This window comes from Pteropus alecto, unplaced genomic scaffold (assembly GCF_000325575.1).
Source record: "Pteropus alecto unplaced genomic scaffold, ASM32557v1 scaffold72, whole genome shotgun sequence".
Lineage (NCBI taxonomy): Eukaryota > Metazoa > Chordata > Mammalia > Chiroptera > Pteropodidae > Pteropus > Pteropus alecto.
In genome coordinates, this window is record NW_006436811.1 from 6,930,618 (window position 1) to 6,949,750 (window position 19,133).

At 32.2% G+C, this 19,133-nt stretch overlaps 1 protein-coding gene and 1 pseudogene across 5 annotated transcripts in view; one reads left to right on the top strand and one right to left on the bottom strand.

The window, feature by feature from the left end:
- Window positions 1-19,133, top strand: part of PIBF1 (progesterone immunomodulatory binding factor 1) — a 149,730-nt gene that overhangs the window by 109,047 nt on the left and 21,550 nt on the right. For 2 of the 5 annotated variants that reach the window (XM_015590851.2, XM_006913785.3), the window contains exons 15-16: window positions 6,247-6,377; window positions 12,388-12,472. The exons of 1 other annotated variant lie outside the window; for it this stretch is intronic. In XM_015590851.2, the coding sequence (XP_015446337.1) occupies window positions 6,247-6,377; window positions 12,388-12,472 (216 nt within the window). Of the gene's footprint in view, window positions 1-4,309; window positions 4,603-6,246; window positions 6,378-12,387; window positions 12,473-19,133 lie in introns of those variants that run through there. 2 more of the 5 variants (XR_003046885.1, XM_025048174.1) reach the window with 2 other exon arrangements.
- Window positions 6,626-6,744, bottom strand: LOC112481550 (annotated as a pseudogene).

The window sequence follows — 19,133 nt, forward strand, 5'->3', positions numbered from 1 at the left end:
GGGGGGGTGGGGGGGGGGAGATCTTAACTTACTTTTTTTTCACCATTTTGGACCCTCTTCAAAAAGTGTGTGTGTGTATATGTGTCTGTGTGTGTGTCTAAGTGTCTCTGTGTGTGTCTATGTGTGTGTTGACAACATAGAGAACTTTTCAAAAGTAAACCCCTCTCTTTTTACTTCATTCCTTCTCTCTTCCCCCATCATTTTTCAGTTATGCCCTTCCTCATTGGTCACTAATGACCTCCTAATTGCCAATATTCTCTACTATGTCCCTGGATCTATGGCATGACATTATAGACATTCTAGAAACTCTGTCCTCTCTTTACATTATGACACCATTCTCCCTCAAATGGCTCTTTGGTCTTCGTAGCTGATACCTTCTTCTTCTAACCCTGAAATATAGGTGTCTCTCTCGTGTCTGCCTTTTACCCTGTTCTTACACTTCAGTAGTGATTCTCAGATGTTAATGAATATAAGAATTACAAAGATTCATAAGAATTACAAAGATTCTTTTTTAAAATGTGAGTTTCTAGATCTTGCCCACACAGATTATGATGAAGGACTACAATAAAGCCCAGGAATTTGCATTTTTTAACAAGCCATTCTTGTGACTCTAATAAAAGTGACAGAGGGCCATACTTGGGGAAAAAAATGTTCTACAGATCTACTTCAGTGACTTCATCACTTCCATGCTGATTACTTTCAAATGTCTTTTTTTTTTTTTTTTTACTTTCAAATATCTTAACATGCTACTCTGATATATTTTTTTTTAATCTGGACCACACTTTGAGAATCTGAGGAGCAGAGTAGGGCTGATAATAAACTTGCTTTTAATTATTAAAGTAATAAAATGTTTGCAAAAACATTGCTAAATAGCTGCTGTCTGAATAAGCCCCTGAGTGTCAGTCTACCACCACAATCTTATCTGTCCTGCTCTCTGCTCCGAGACACCCCTGGATCTCTCCATATTACAAAGAAGTAATATCTGGCACCACAGAGTTCCTTGGAACCCTATCCCAGTGAAAAAACTGGCACCTTAATTGGATGAATTGTATCAGCTAAATATGACCCTTGTTAAAGTTGTTGATGTTGTTAACCACGTGGGGACCCTGGAGAAAAAGCCAGTTTTAATAGAGAGGACAGTGTATTCAGTGTATAAGATAGTTTATGTGCACTACTGTTAAAACCTAAAAGAGTTGGAGTGGCCTGCAGCGGGTTTGAGGTCACAAAAGCTGTGCTTTCCAAATTTGACTGATCATCAGAATCTAAGGCCCAACCCAGAGAAATTTTGATTTAGTAAGACTGGGGTGGGGCCCAGAAATTACTATTTTTTTTACATTTTCCCCCATGATTCTGATAATTAGCTAGGTTTGAGAACTACTCCTTTAGATCGAGAACTGAGAAGTGATACCAAAGTGGATTGCCCCATGGTGGACCTCAGATAGGCATTTTACATTTCCTGGCACAATCCAAAAGATTAGGCAAGGATATTTTTTCAGCATAAACTGTCAAAACTACTAGAAAAGGTATATATATATTCCACACATAGAAAGCAATTCATTGTTAAATTCCATTCAACAGAATGCATTTTGTCTTTGGCAAGAAAGAATTCCATTTCTAGGAGTTTCTTTCAAAATAAACTCCATAAGAAAAAAATTTCACATTTAGAAAAAACACAACAAAATGTAGTCACCTTTATATGGTTTTTAAATTTTAAGAGAAAATCCAAGAATAAGTTAAATTAGTAGTTAAATCAAAATGCATAATTATGTTTTAACCAGGTATTGCTTTCTCTGAATCATATGTACTTTTTATAAAAACAAAGGAGTAATAACAGTCTATAAAATGTTGTGTGTGGATTTAGTCCTGAGTCATTTATTATGTATATGATGCCTGAGTCACTAATTACTAAAGCTTTCCTATAAGGAAAAGATTAGTAACAATAGGCAAAGCGATTATGAAATTTTGAATACTAATATAGTTATGGAAACTTTTTTAAACTATATTTGGAAGAATTAAATTCTATTAAATTATATTTATTACAATAGAAATTATTACTTTTCATTGAGGGACATGTACTTTTTTCCCTGAGGAATTAAAATAAATTTTGCAGATTTAGAAACCCACAAATTTTAAAGAAACATATTCTTAAAACTGACAATACTATAGTTTTATTACCCAGAGAGGGAAGAGTTTGTATATTGTATATTAAAGATACCTTTTGAAAATATGACTTTTGGCTCTTAATTTTGTATATAATATTAAAACTAATATATATAATTGATGTAATGAAAAAATTGAACTAAAATAATTAAGACTAATGATTGCTGTTATATTTTTTTTGCAACTGAAATTAGATTTGATAAGTTTTAAACGTAGCTCATGCTAGACCATAGCTAACTACAATTTGTAACTGCCCTAGCCCTTCCCCACCAAGCTCCTCCCCGCGTCTCCCCAGTCCCCTCCCCCCGCCCTCCACACAAATACTCTCAGACTGTTCTGCACTTTGATACACAAAGCAACTTGTCAGTTCAGTTAATTCAGTTAGGGTCAGTTCTGTGAAAACAAAGTCAAGGCGATTGTTTGATTTAATTGACTAGTGAAACTTGTTATACAGGTAAATGGAACTTATTTTTATTTTTATCCAGCTGCATATTTGAATGTTCATAAAGTTACTTAGTAGAATAATAAGATTCCAGTGACATTTAAAGAATGATTACCAGAGCAAAGGAAAAAGACACTAAAACTCAAACTATAGAAAATATTCATGGTATTTTTTTCTTTATGGCTCTGCTTTCATTATAATGAATTATGTCCAAAAAAAGAAGTCTTCTTTTCTTTCGCTATTCATTTCCTTTTCTTTGAGGAATTTTTTTTCCTGGACTATTCTTAATATAACCAAAAGAATATTTTCTAATAAAATTCAGATGAATTATTTAAATAACTTTTACTCAGTAATCCTCAAACTGCAAGCACATATTCCTTAAGAGTTGGTCAGCCACCTCTTGGCTTCGCTTTTCTGGACCTCTTGGTTGATCATTTTTTAAATTACTTTTTCTGCCACCCCATTCTTTCTGCCTTCTTCTGTACTTTACACTATACCTGTCCTGCTGTTCTCTATAGCTTCAGCTCCTAGGCTGCTAGTTACTCTTTTTATTTTTTTTATTTTTATTTTTTATGTGAGCATAAAACCAAAAAATTGCAGTGCTAAAATAACTGATATGTTTAGATCATAATTTTTTTAATGTTTATCTTGTATATTTAGTTCATTCAAGAGAAAATATATATAAATCAGTTCCTGTTCCAGAAAAGCAACAAGTATTTAGCCTCAATTGAACTTTCTAGCATTTGTGAAGGAAAGAGGGGGGAAAGTGTTTAAACGTATAAAAGGCTAGAATTTTATTGCTGAAGAATATATTAAGGTCATAAAGTAGTTAGGAATTTTTTTTTCTGTGTAATAAAATATTCCCTTCCCCACCACCTAATCTTTATAATAGCTACCCACCAGTTTTGTTGTGCTTGTTCGGTTTTTGCATATCCAACATTAGAATTCCTTTTTTGAGAGCTCATTATGTACCAAAGTAGGAGCCTGCTGATACTGACAGTGCTGTGTTTAGTCTTAGACTGACATACGTTTTACATGCTTTGGAAAAAAGAGCAAACACATAAACAAAACACTAAGGTTCATTGGGTGTATAATTTGATAAAATAGAAAAGAACTTTGGTCTATATGTCAAGATCATTAAATAGTCATACCCCTTAACCTAATTCTGAAAAAAATTTAACAACAACAACAACAAAAAATCATTAAGGAAAAGTGTCTACAGTACAAAGTCTGTTGTAGCATTATTTATACAAGTCAAAAATTGATAACATCATGAATGCTTATTAGTGTATGCAATGTAATTAAATCATGGCATGTTAGCTTACCAGATAGTTCCATAATCATTAGAAATATAAATTAAGGTACTCCAACAGCCTAGAAAAATGATTATATGATAGTGAAAAGGGATAATAAAAAATTGTACATATTACACTAGCAAGAAACAATCCAAAAAGGAAATTAAGAAAACAATTCCATTTACAATGGCATCAAAAAGAATAAAAATACTTAAGAATATTTAATCAAAGAAGAGCAAAACTTATACATTGAAAACTACAAAACATTAAAATAAAGAAGACTTGATAAATGGACAGATATCACATTAATAGAAGACAGTATTTTTAAGATGACAGTACTGCTCAAAATGATTTACAGGTTCAGTGAAATTTCTATCAAAATCCCAAAAGCATTTTTTTTTTTTTTTTTTAGAAACGAAAAAGCTCATCCTAAAATTTACATGGAATTTCAAGGGACCCTGAGTGACCAAAACAATCTTGAAAAGGAAAAGCAAATTTGGAGGATTCCCACTCAGATTTTAAAACTTGGTACAGAGCTACAGTGATCAAAACAGTTGTACTGGCATAGAATAGACTAATGGAATAGAATAGAGACTAATGGAATAGAATAGAGAGCCCAGAAATAAACCCTCACCTATGGTCAATAATTTCTCAACAAGTCTGAGAAACTATTCAATGGAGAAACGACAGTATTTTCAACAAATAGTGCCGGTAAAACTGCACGTCTATATATAAAAAAGTGAAATTGAAACTGTACATCACACTATATACAAAAATTAACCTTAAGTTGACCAAAGACCTAAATTTTGGAGCTAAAGGTATAAAACTCATAGAATAAAACATAAGAGAAAATCTTCATAACCTTGGATTTGGAAATGATTTCTTTAAAATGACACCAAAAGTACAGGCAACAAAAGAAAAAACAGGTAAGTTGAACTTCATCAATATTAAAAATTTTTGTGATCAAAAGACAGTATCAAGAGTAAAAAGACACCACAGAAAGGGAGAGATATTAGAAATCGTATATCTAATAACAGTTTAACATCCAGAATATATAAAGAACCCCTACAACTCAGCAACAACAAAGAAAAACCAAATTAAAAAATGGGCAAAAGACTTAAATAGACATTTCTCCAAAGAGGATATACAAATGGTCAATAAGCACATGAAATAACAATTTTGGCAAAGATGTCGAGGAATTGGAACCAAATGCATTGCTGTAGGAATGTAAAATGATGCATCCACTGTGGAAAATAATTGGCAATTCCTCAAAAAGTTAAATATAGAATTACTGTATGACCCAGCAATTCCACCACACTCCTAGGTAGATAACAAAAGGAATTGAAAATAGTCTCAAACAGATATTTATATACCAGTGTTCATAACAACATTAGTCATAATAGTCAAAAAGTAGGAACAAGCTAAATACCCAACAAGAGATGAATGAATAAGCAAAATGTGCTATAAACATAACAGTAGAATATTATTTGGCCATAAAAAGGAATGAAGTTCTGATTCATGGTACAACTTGGATAAACCTTAAAAACATTACATTAAGTGAAATAAGGAGACATAAAATGATAAGCATTATATGCTTTCATTTATAAGAGGTACCAAGAATAAGCAGATTCATGGAGACAAAGTAGAATAGAGGTTTCCAGGAGCTGAGGTGTGGGAAATATGTTTTGACTTAATGGGTATACAGTTTCTTGGGCAGATGAAAATGTTCTGGAAATAGATACCAGCAATGGTTACACAACATTGTGAATGTACTTAACACCACTGAATTGTACACTGTAAAATGGTTAAAATGGTAAATTTTATGTTATTTATATTTTAACCACATTTTTTCTTTTAATTATACATAGTGATTTAGGTACATAAATTATCTATTTTACAATAGAGATGGAAGGAAATATGAAGACATAAAAAATTACTACATTATGCATTTATATATTTTTTAATAGAAATAAAGCTCAAATAAAAGATTTTCATTTTTAGCTAATGGGTATTCATTAAAAAAGGATAAATTTTATGTCACATAGCTCCTCAGACCAACAAATGGTAAGAAAATTTAGGTAACCCTCCCCCAAAATTGGTAACAATATTCACCAATTTTCTTTAAGATTTTCTTTCCTATTTACATTGTCTTTATTATTATTATCATTGTTATTAAGCATAGCAATTTTGATTAGTCATTCTTAAAACCTTCCGATTTATACAGGAAAAGCTTTTCCAAGTAATTCGTGTAAGGGAGAGTTGGTATACTGTATCTGTGTTAGAGCATTTTGAATAATTTTAGTTTCTTGTAAAATTTTCTAGGTTTTAATGCAGTCTGTTTTTCTTTAGCTTGACAGGGCCAATTCTCTGTTAAACCAAACCCAACAACCTTACAGTTATCTCATTGAATCAGTGCGTCAGAGAGATTCTAAGATTGATTCACTAAAGGACTGTATCACACAACTTGAGAAAGATGTCAGGTAAACCATCTACATATCTTTTATTTGAGTAGTAAAGATATAAACATTACACTGCTATCGATAAATGTGGGTAGTAAATGGTGAAGAAAAAATTTAAACAATGGAGGTGATCCTAAATGTAATGAGTATTGAATTATTAGAAAAACTAGGTTACATCAATTAGGTGTTTATATTCCACCTTGTGGTCAGAAATTTTAGCCTGGACATAACAGTGCTACACTTTTTTTTTTTTCTTTTTTTTTTTATTACACCTATAGTACCTGGTATTCCTAGGTGGTCTCCCATCCAAGTACTAACCAGGCCCGACCCTGCTTAGCTTCCAAGATCAGACAAGATCAGGCATGTTCAGGGTGACATGACTATAGACATAATGCTACACTTTTAACAAAGCACTTTACCCACCCTAACACATATGACATTTACCCTGTCGTTGTTCCCCTAGAAATCTTTAGTGGGATGTGGGTTGACCAAAGTGAGGAGGAATAGAAACAGATGCCATTTGTGGAATCAAATTAATTTTAAATATTAAATGTATATATTTACTGAGATTCATGTTGACTTTGCCAAGGAATTTTTAGGCTTTTTTTCCCCTAAACATTTAAATAACCTATGAATTACCTAAATATAAATAAATTTCTTTCACTTCCTTGAAGTTGTTTTTTTTACATGACATCTTACCCAAAAGACTTGCTCCATTTAATAATTATTCAAATCCTTTACATGTTCATCTGTATGATCATTTTTAGTCTTTTTTTTAATTACAGTAAAAGAACGATGCTATACATAAAGAGGTTTTAACTTGCGAATGGTTAGTGAGTTGGCTTGTTATTAGATTTTAATATTGTTAGAATAAATTATTAACCAATTCATAGAATAGAAATTATTAAATTAAGGAACTGGAAAACAATAGAGAAGATAGTTATTAAATCCAAGCTTCGTAAGGTATATAACCAAAATTATAAAACTATGGGTCATTAACTCCAAAGTATGAGTGTTCTTTTTATTGAATCAGAATAATTATCTTCTCCTCTCCTTTCTACCCCAGCCAATATAATTGGCCCAGAACTTTACTCCTGATACTAATTTTTGATGATTTGACAAAATAATTTAAAATCACATTTATGTTTTAAACATCAACATAATAAAAATTATATTTGCAATATATATAACCAGCATTATAAGTTAATTCATTGAATTAATTAAGCAGTTATCCTATAAATAGCTATTGGGGACAGTAGATTCTTTTTTATCACTCACATTGGGTACCTAGTTATCGTAGGGAAATTGAAGAAAGAACCCCAAATAAAACTTTTTCATCCTCTGTTATATATTTCTATTATATTTGAAATTTTGTATAGAATCACTTTACCTTCATAATCTTGGAAAGTGGTTTATAAAAGGCCTGTGCAAAAAATTACCTCTTTCACAGTTACCTTGAAGTAAATGTATTTGAATTTTTATCTAAGAATTGAAATAGCTAAAAATATTGAATATAGAGAAATAATAGCTAACTATAGGAGAAAAATTATAAAGATCAGCAAATTCTGCTTTAGAGAAATTAAGCAACTTTTCATATAAGAACATACAGCTTTGTGGTAGGGCCATAATTTTAATCCAGAGTTGTCTGCTTCCTAATTCTATTCTCTTAACCATTATGTTATACTGCCTCCCTATGTCCTATTCTGAATAAGAATACTTTTTTATTAACTACCATAATTAAGGAAGGGAAGCAAAAAAAAATAGTGTTGAGTAATGGTTAAAAGTAGGGCATTAATGAGCTGATAATTGTTGAAACTCAGTGATGGATACATGAGGGTTATATTTTTCTCTTCTTTCAAAATACTCCATAATAAAGTTTAAAAAAAAAAAATTTAAAGGAAGTACAGGCTCTATAGATAAATTGCATGGGCTCAAGTCCAGCTCAGTACTTAGTTTTGAATTGGAGCAAGTCAGTTGAACTCTCTAAACCTCCATTGTTCAGTAGAACTTTGTGCAGCAATAAAAACATTCCATATCTGTGCTGTCCAGGATGATAGCCACTAGCTGTGGCTGTTGAGCATTTGAAATGTGGGTAGTATTACTGAGGAACTAAAGTTGTAATTTTTTTTAATTAAATTAATTTTAATATTAATTGCCGCTTGTGGCTAATAGCCATGATATTGGAAAGTACAGCCAGTTTTTTCATCTGTGAAATGGGATTAGTACCTATAGTACCTAATTTGTATGGTTATTATAGAGATTAAATGATATTATCTTTGTAATATATGCAGCACTGTGCCTGCACATTATAAATGTCGTGTTTGCTATTATTATTATTTTCTTACATTTAACAAATTTTTATATTGAAATTGTATTAAAAGTGTAAAAAAAAGAAATTATATTAAAAGTAAGAAATAAATTTCTCAAAATATGTTGAACTTGGACAAAAATTAGGACTCCCTTAATAACAGCAACAGTAATCATAAAAACTGCTAATTACGGAATTAACTACAAAAAAATATTTTTGTGCTAAACATCTGATGTTTTAAAACTATCTGTTTCATAAATTTATAGTATAATATTTTAGTACATTCTGAACTAGTATTTCACAGGAAATGAAAACTTGTTATTAATTGAAGTAACTATCCTTTAATGTGAAAAGTTAAGGTGCTTTCAGTATTTTCATCATGGTCTTTGAGATGCTGTGGATGTACCCTGATGACATAAGTTAAATGATGTGTTGCCAGAAAAACACTCAACCCGATCAACAAGTCAGATACAGCACGATAGGTCATAATTCTCTCTACCCCTACCCCTACCCTGAGCTGATGACCTGTCAAATATAGTGGAATTATCCTGAGCTTTGAATCCACATCAGCCTGATTCCTCATGGTAAATCTGTCTGTAAAATATAGCTATTATTGTGAACATCAAGAAGTAGTTGTGAAAATTGAATAACATATAAAAAGCTTCTGGCACATGGGAGAAACTCACTAAATATTATTTTCCTTCCTTTTGTCCTTCATTATTTCAGAATTTGAACATTAGATAACCCATCCAAAGAGATTACTAAGTGATTATGTTCCTTAAAAATTCCTCTTCCTCTTTGCTGGGTGTTGATTTTAATAATAAAGAATATTTACATTAATTGATTGTTTTTTAAAAATGTTTCTTTAGCTTATACAATAAAAGCTCTTTAAAAAGCTGAATAATTTTATAATTTTCTTAGAAAATAAAACAACCACTATACCGTCACCACAACTTACAAATTTAGCTATTTATATGGTATAATCAATGTCTAGAAAGGTTAGAGTAAATATGCACTAAAATAAATTTGTTAGAAACATGTTAAAAGCTAACATTTGAGATATCACTGTTAACCACGTTAAATTTCCTTATCATTAATAATTCATTCTAAAGGTAGTACTGTTAATATTCCTCCACCAAGCCATAAGAGACAGTCTGCGTTATATAGTATGATCCGTAGTTCAGAACTGAGGGAAGCGTGGAAGCAGAATAATTAGCATAAATTTTCTTTCCCTGTTGTTAGTTTTTGGTATATTCTTTACTAGTAGTTTAAAAAGAAAAGAGTACATTGTCAACTTCTTTTGTAAGGCAAAGCCAGGAAGTAAGAAACAAGATATCAGGAATATGTTTTCATATAACAGGTGAAATAGAGCCATAAACATGAATTCCTGAGTAATAATTAACAGCGAATTGAACAATTATGGGTGTCATATACCATTCACGATTGATGTGCTTATAAGGAGATTTGTTTTGTAGTTGCTTTATGAGTCACTCATAGAAGCTTTGTATTTTTAAAGGTTAGTTTCCACTGTTATGAAATATGTTTTATGGAGACTAAACTTCTGTTGAGTTATTACTTTCAAACTAGAAGAGCACAGAGGTTAGTAATCATCATATTCAGTTTTAGAGACCCCCAAGTTGAAGGTAGTCTCTGTGGTTTAAGAGTAAACTACATGTAGAGAAGGCTAAGACTGTGAAAATATATAACCGAGTACTATCTTTGGAGTCAGTACTGTTTGTGATAAAACCAACATCCAGATAGAACAGAGTTGCTCCATAAACCAATTTATCCAACAACTTTTTGTTCTGCGTTATGTGGTTATTTTAGCTATTTAAATATGGAATATTTACTTTATTCTGGGAAAAAGTAAACTCTATACATAAAGCATTTCTAATGAATTATCTAAAATTCTTTAATAACATCAACATTCCTTTCCTATTACACTGTATTTAATGGACCCATTGGTATTTGAGAGAAAGTGTGTGCGTGTGTGCGTGTATGTGTGTCAGTATATGTACTGCATATGAGTACATGTACACATACTGTTGTGTATCTGTGTACATGTATATGAACATTAACACATACCTACCTATTCCTTGAAAATTCCTATTTCTATTGACTGGACGTTTATTTTAATTCTGAAAAGGATTTTATCTTCGAAGTGATTCTACCTAAAGATAGATTAGATTTTAGAGTTACAGAAACGTCTGATCTTTGCCATGCTTTGTGGGATTCTGGCAGAACATGGCACTCAGTTTCCTTTGTATCATTTAGTTCTTTTCAATGCTGCGGCTCAGTAGGATCTCTGACGCCTAACTCCAAAAGTCAAATTGTTTTTGTGCTGAGCTGCTTACTTTTATTGGCATTTAATTACTGTTTTCCTCTGATGCCTGTTTTTCATCTAAACTATTAATACTATATAGCATTTATATAGAATTTTATGTGTTTAATGCTTTATATAATTATTCATTAGTTAATTCACATATCCTTTGACATATACAAGTATTATTTTCCACTTTTACAGATGTGAAAACTGAGGTTCAGTGGGGGAGGGTGTTGGGCTTTATACCGCATAGTTGAGTCAGTGGCACAGTTGGAAACAAAAGTTAGAATTGCATCTAGTCTTTCTTCTCAGAGGACAAACTATGATGCTTCCTTGGGGGAAGTTCTCAATTACTAGGAAGGAGGAGAATGTGCGCTTTTTCCTCCTAAGTCCTGGAATTACCAGTTCTTCCAGAATACCTACTACTATACCTTGAATTTAAAAAAACTTCCTGCCTGATATTTTAAAAATTGGTAGCTTTCCACTTTCTTAAAGTTATAACTTAAAACATCTTACCTATTCAGCAAAAACAATTCTCATTAATTTTACTTTCACAGATTTCATTTTGACATTTAAGGAATTGTTTCTTAAATTCATTATTTAAGTTATTAAATTAAATTTATTAATTATGTTGCTTTTCTTGATTCTTGTTGTAGTGCTGGCTAAGAAGATTAAGTCCAGTTGCTTTCAAAGAATATTTCATTTAATGGAACTCTGGATAGTATGAGATAAACCTCAACTATTTATCTTTTAAAATATAATGTCCTTAACAATTAGGCTTCTCACCCTTTCTTATCAAAAAATAGGTCACATCAAAGGGAAATTCACAATGCAAACTTAGAAACTGAAGTTCGAACTAAGAATTTGGAGACAAAAATTGCTTTTCCAAGTTGACCACAGACCAAAGATATGATTCATTTATTCAACTCAATTATATACCTGGTAATTTAGTATGCGATAAATTATAAAATATGTACTACCTCAGTTTTAAAGATAAATGTTTTAATTTGACTTCCAGTGTCTATAGTTTTAATATTCTGCCTATGCATACTTTCTTTTTATCTTTTATATAAGTCCCACTTAATCTTTTTACATTTCAGGAGTAAACAGTCCTCTTTAAAACACTAATTTTATGCCCCTACTAGTCAGGAAAGTATTGTCACCAAGAATCTCAGTTGCACTGTCAAATGATTATTAAAAGAAAAAGTCTGAGTTCAAAATAATTAGGCCATCGATTAAATCAAACAGTGTAGTGGCTGCTCTGATATCTTTACGGTCTGTAAATTTAATTTATCTTTAATTCAGAAAGTCAGATTTGTCTTTAGTCTTTTGCTATTTACTATTAATTAAATTTAAACCACTATGATGACTTTTTAAAACTTGGTGTGTTTTTTTTCCAGCAATTTAAATAAAGAAAAGTCAGCTTTACTACAGATGAAGAATCAAATGGCATTAGATTTAGAACAACTCTTAAATCATCGTGAGGTACTTTTTCCATTTTGTCATAAGTTTTACCACTTTAAGCTTTTTTTAAGTCCATGTTGGGTTAAAATTATTGAATCCATTTTTCATGTTTATTAGTGACTTCTCACATTTGCATCTCACTGTGTGTGATCTGGCCTTTTATATTCAACTTGTGATAGTTTATTCTTTATGAATTAATTTAGACTTTATTTTTTATGATGTAATTCTTATTCCTGCAACGCCATTTCTTTTGACCCCTTATTGCCTTGTTCATATCTCTGTCATTGAATTTCCACATTACTTAATAATTATTAGTTTTAATTTTCTTACACTAGACTGTAATTTTTTACAGCACTTCTGTCTCGTTCATCGTGTGTCCAATGCCTAGTGCACAATATTTGTGTTGAACTTTAAAGTTTATAACTTTTTTTTAATTTGTTCCTCACCAAAAATCTTTTATAGTTAATATAATCCCCATTTTATAAAAGGAAAAATGAGTTTTGGGCGCCCTGCCCAAAGCCAGTTAGTAACTAAGAGATAACCCTGGTTGTTTAAGTCAGATTTATTGAGGTATAATATACATACAATAAAATTCACCCATTTTAGCATACATTTCTCTGATTTTTGACTAACTCACACAGTTGTGTAACCATCACAACAATCAATATGTAAACTAGTTTCATCACCCCAGAATGTTCCCTCGCACCCCCTTTGTAGTGACCCTTTTCCCCACCTGCAGCCCTAGCCACCACTTATGTTTTCTGTCCCTATAACTTTGCCTTTTCCAGCAAAAGGCATTATTCTTTTCTAGAATGTCATATAAATGAAATTATTGGTAGTAGTCTTTTCAGTCTGGGTTTTTTCATGTACCATAAAAAAGATTTATTCATGTTGTTACGAGTATTAGTCATTTGTTCCTTTTTATTACTGAGTAATATTACAGTATATGGATGTACTAAAGTTTTTTAATCCATTCAGCAGGTGATATACATTTGGGTTTTTTCCACTTGAGGGCATCTATAACTAAAGCTGCTGTAAACATTGTGTATGTGTTTTTGTGGAAACGTAAGTTTTTATTTTTCTCGATAAATACCCAGGAGCAGAATTGCTGGGTCATATGGAAAGTGTATGTTTAACTTTATAAGAAACTGCCAAACTATTTTCCAATGTGACTGTACCTTCTGCATTCCCACCAGCAGTGAATGAGAGTTCCAGTTGCTCAGCATCCTCGCCAGCAGCTGCTACTATGAAACCTAGTTTTTTAATCCGGTGCATATTTTCCACAGAACTATCAGTACCTTGTCTTAGCCATGTTTTTACCATTTTATTAGCCTAACAAAGAAAGAAATGTTCAAAACAGGTCATTGGTTTATGAGTATCTTAAAGGCATTTTTCCAGTCTGGGAAAGACATACCATGTATTTAGGAAGAAATTATTGGAAGGATACTATTGAGAGGGATGACCTGGAGAATAGTACTGGAAGCAATTGGAAGGTGCATATTCTAGAAGTGGTATCAGGGAAATTGGGGGATTGTCTCTGTCTTAGAAATGGCCTTTGGAGTGAGTTCTCTTTTAAAGGTGTATTTTATATGATGGGTGAAAGAGATAAGGAGTCCCTGGACTAGATTTCACTGGTGACTTTTAGGTAGATAAGTAGATCTAACAACAGGTTACAGACTAGGAAAAGATTCTTTGAAGATGTTTAATCTTTTTTCTGACTTCCAACATTCCAAGCCTTATCTTCTATCGCTTATGTCCTAGGACTGTTTCTTCAAATAATTGTTTCTTCACTGTGGAAGCCTGATTCATTCACTATATGGATTTTTACAAATGTGTTTAAATTGGAACATTTAAGAGATAGTAACTACGATGTCCATTCAGTCACACTGATTTTTTTTTCATTAAGCTGCATAACAAGTATTTTTTTTCAGAATGACAATTCTCATTTGATTTTAGAGGATTATGCTAGACTCTGAAAAATATATGAGCAAATTTAATTTACATATTTTATACATCATACTTGGAATCACATTATTGACGTGTCCAAGTAAAAACTAAAAGTTTTACTCGAAGGCTTGAAAATTGAATAGGTTTAGAACAAAATATTTAAACATGAAAATTAAATACTAGCAAGATGAAACTACTCATGTAAATTGCCTATTACTGCACGGCATCAATGAAATTCACATGGATACATACCTGATTAAATAATTGTCAGTTAATATTCATGCATATGATAATCTCTCTTCATTTTGACAATTATATTTTAGTAATCTAACCTCGTAACCTTTTTTAATGCCAAACATGTAAAGAAAAGTAGTTGGTTTTTTTTCCTAACAAAGCAAAGTAAAAATTTAAAAAAACAAGTCTGATACAAATTTTTAATCTTTTTCTAAGAAATAGTTTAATACCAACTTGCATGGGATGTGCAGATGCCAAAGCAAGTGAAAACCACTTTTATAGAAACAGAACAGCCAGTGGCCCAGGGAAAGGCTTGACCATTCACTTGAATGTTTACTTAATAAAACAGAGTCTGCAGGATTGATTTATTCATTTTATAGCTCTTGAGGGTCAAGTGCTTAGGATAGCCAATAGGTACGGTTAAATAAGAGTAACCGATAAATATAATTTTGTGAAAGTGAGGCAAGCAAGGGCCCTAAGGCACAAGGTGTAGGTGTCCACAGTCAGAGGTGAGCACAGTGCAGGTCGGCACCGGAGAGCCAGGACCCGAAGAAAATTAATACGACTCATTGTTTTAATCAGCTAAAGAAACCAAATGAACATTTTGAATTTTTTTCATTTTCTTTTTTATGCCAGATAGCTAACTTTTTAAGCAGTGTCACTTAGTTCTGGTAAGACTGTAAATGGTCACATAATACGAAATGAGATTACTAACTCATTACGTAGTTATCAAGTATGTATTAAATGAAAAAAGAAAACAGATGGGATAAGTCTAGATTGACAATTCCAGGATATTTGGGTCATGGCCACAGAGGGTTTTTATTTTCTTTATTAGTGTTAGCTCAAAATTATTAGTTTAAAAGTACCTTCTCTCATGTTAGGAGTTCAATTGTGACATAAACATTTCTAGGACTGATAAAATTATCATTGACCTCTTATTCTAAAAATTTGAAGCATTTATACATTATGGTTATGTATATTTTGAATTAATAGCAGTATAATAGGTGATTTTGATTCTCAGCTTTTCTTTAAAGAAAGTATTAATAATAAAAAAATATTAAAATGTGAAGAGAGGATGGGTATTGAAAAAAAATACCATTTTGTAGATTGCCTTTTCAGACCATAAAGCTCAATTGGGATGGGTAAATATATTAGGTTAAAAGATCTGCACAACAGATACTAACTAAAAGATTTGAACATGAAGGAAATTGAGATCTCATACCTGTTTACGTCTCTCCATTTTAAATTTTCCAAGTTCTATGGCTGTATTTAGTGAAACCTCCATAGAGCAGAGTGATGGGGAGGGGGCAAATTATTTCTCCTCACAAAATTTCTTTCATGAGGGTACAATTTAATGTTATGCCCTCTGCCTTTATAGAGGATCAAAACAAGATCTGGTGTCATCTCTCTTTGTTTTGTGAAACTATTTGAGTCAGTCTACTAAGTACTTCTATTTATATTAATGTAATTTAGTTTCTACTACAAGTCCACTGAGATAAATACCATTGTTCCCACTTTTACAGATAAAACTGATGATGGATGGTAAGAATTAAGCAACTTAACCATGATTACATACTTACTGTCAAAACTAGAAGTAAATACTTTTTTTTTTTTTAACCTGAAATAAAAGCTTATGATCTTCTTAGTTTCATTTAAACAAAAATCTCATGATGAATTGTTGCTTGCTCTAGTTCCAGGAAAATTTTTGCCTCTGTAGATGAAGTTATATCTTTTCTTTTTTGTCAGAAAATGAAAACTATGTAATTTAATGTATTTCCTTTTTTTCTTCATTTCCAGAAAACTCAGAGCTGAATATCTTATCCAGGTGTTATAATCTCTTTCTTCTCTTTCACTTTGGATGCCTCAGAATAACTTTTTTTGTTTTGTTCAAGTGGAGTATAATCTTTTTTAACCTTAAATGTCTTCACTTATACTAAGATTGCTTAGGTGTAAAAATATAATGTATAATAAACCTTAAATAATTGGATTAAAAAGAGGTAAAAGAAAAGATCAACTGATAGAATCTCACTCTTAAATAACTATAGCAACTCTTCAAATTAAACATTCAGTTTTGAGGACAAAGAATGTGATTCCTTAGAATGGCTTCTTTCTTGTTGAGCGTACCCCTCAGGAGTCTTTCTTAATGGCTTTCATTTTCCATCCATTTTTATCCACTCATATTTTCCTTAATAAAACAAGATTTGCTGATCACCTTTGGAAACTCTAATTCTAATTTTCTTCATATCTATTTCATCATGTGTCTTTAGAATATAAGCTTTCAAGAATAGGAAAAGTGTCTTTAATCAGCCAAACGTCTAGTAGACTAATGAGTGTAATTTTAAGAAGCTGATGTAAAAGCCCTTTTCTAATTTCCTTTGCAGTTGTATTAAGGGCGGTGGTAAGAGCCCCACTTAGGAAACTATTCTCTCATTTATGTAGTGTCTTGAATAGATGGTTGATCATGGCGTCTGACAAAAATGGACCAGTTTGAGAGCAGTGTAGAAAGCAGAATCATGGGGTTTGGCGACTGAATTTAGGGAACGATGAAGAGACGAGGAATGAGAACTGGTGCCCAGGGTTTTGGCTTATGTCTTGGGTTTATGGTGTTACTACAAAAAACATAGGAGGGATAGGTTTGGGGAAGAAAGACTCAAGACATCTGGTGTTAGAGATTTGAGAGTCACAGCATAAAGATGGTCCTTTACATGAAAGAAGAAAGTACTAAATTAAATGAACTAGTAAAAGTATACAGAGTGAGAACAGAAAAAGGCCTGGGACAGAATTTTGAAGAGCAACAACTTCTAAGGGGACGGGCAGAGGAAAAAGCGCTTGCACAAAGAAGAGTGAGGAATGACCAGAGAGATGGCAGGAACATCTGGAAGAGAGCAGAGTCATTGAAGCCCAGAAAAAACTATTCGGATGGGAGAGAATTGTCAGCAGTGAATAGGCTGTCAAGGTGCCATGTAAAATAAAGATAAAAAAGAAAATGTGATTTGGATTTAACAAGATGCCGAAAGAGTTTCAGTGGAGCTAAAACACAGATTGCTGTGAATTGATGAATGAGTAGAAATTGAAAAGTAGTCATAAGAAAAGTGGATAGCCCTTAAGATATTTGAATAAGAGAATATGAGATGATCAGGGAGCAGGAGACCAAGGCTTTTACCTCCCAAAGTTGGAGAGTATCCAGTTTAAATGATGATAGGAAGGGCCAAGTGGGGAGAGGCATTAAAAGTACAAAAGAGCGGATAATCATTTGAGCAAATGTATAAGGAAGGGAGGAGATCCAGAGCAAAGTGATGGGATTTAACTTTAGATCAGAGGGGTACCTTTTCCATTTTGAAAAGTAAAAATATCATGTTAAGATAAAAGTAAGCTTGTGATATGGTAGTAAGAGTTTAGGGAGTGTCCATCTAATGGCAAGAGATGATAGTTTCAGAGTTTTGAGGAAAGTTCTCCATGAATGTTTGTTAAACTAATTATGATTCTTTCCGGTCTTCAACAGTAATTGCACTAGAAGCTATCAAATAGAATAGTCAAATAGAAAGCTTTAGAAACTAGCCTTTTCTGTATCCTTGTTACCTCTCCTCAAAAAATAAGATTCACTCTGATAACTGTATTTTAACTTAAAAAGTGTAGAAGCTCTTCTACACTCAAGAACAATTTTAGAGAACTACCTGAAAGTAGCCAGCAGGAAGTCGTATCTGAAAAGTTTGTCTAGAATAGCGCTACTCCTCAGACCCTGGACATTCATGATAGCTGTAACCACAGCAACATCTATGGGTCTCAGGCTTCTAAGGAGTAATATATATTTGTGGGATATGAGAACCATTTTAAGACCTGGGATTCTTCTACCTCTCACTCAGTGCTCTTGCCAGTAATCTCTCAGAGTCCCCAGGTGTAACCAGCCACTCTACTAAGTACCTGCAGTGTGCAAGGCCTCACACTTGCCTGAATGTTGGACTGTCTCCCACTCTCCCGGATAACTTGCCTCTTACTGCAGCATATGTCACTTAGCAAAAAGAAAACAAACTCTGCAGTTAGCCAGGTCTCTGAAAGTGAAGTCACAGTATAATTATCATTCTTTTATGGTATGTTCATGTTCCAGGATTCTAACTTGTATGTTCTTTGTGATTTCTCGGAAAGTTTCAGGAACATTTCAGCATCACAAGTGCCCCTTAGGCAATGTACTTCATAAAGGGTTCAAAGAAATTACATTTTTCTATATGTGTGTCATTCTTTTTGGTTCATACTTAACTGTTTTGAAATTTTCTTAAGAGTACCTTTTTATATGTTTTTCTTACACATCTATGTAGTTAAATTTTATAGTCAGCATGACTGACAAAAAATACTGAGAGGGTAAGTTAATTTTTCTTTAATGAAGATGCAATTATTTCTCAGATTCACACATTTCTCAGTGATGCTCTTTAAGTTAAAATTTGTTTTTAATTAAGTGTAAATGAGTATTTTAAAGAAAGATTATTGTAGTGAAACCTAAAGCAGA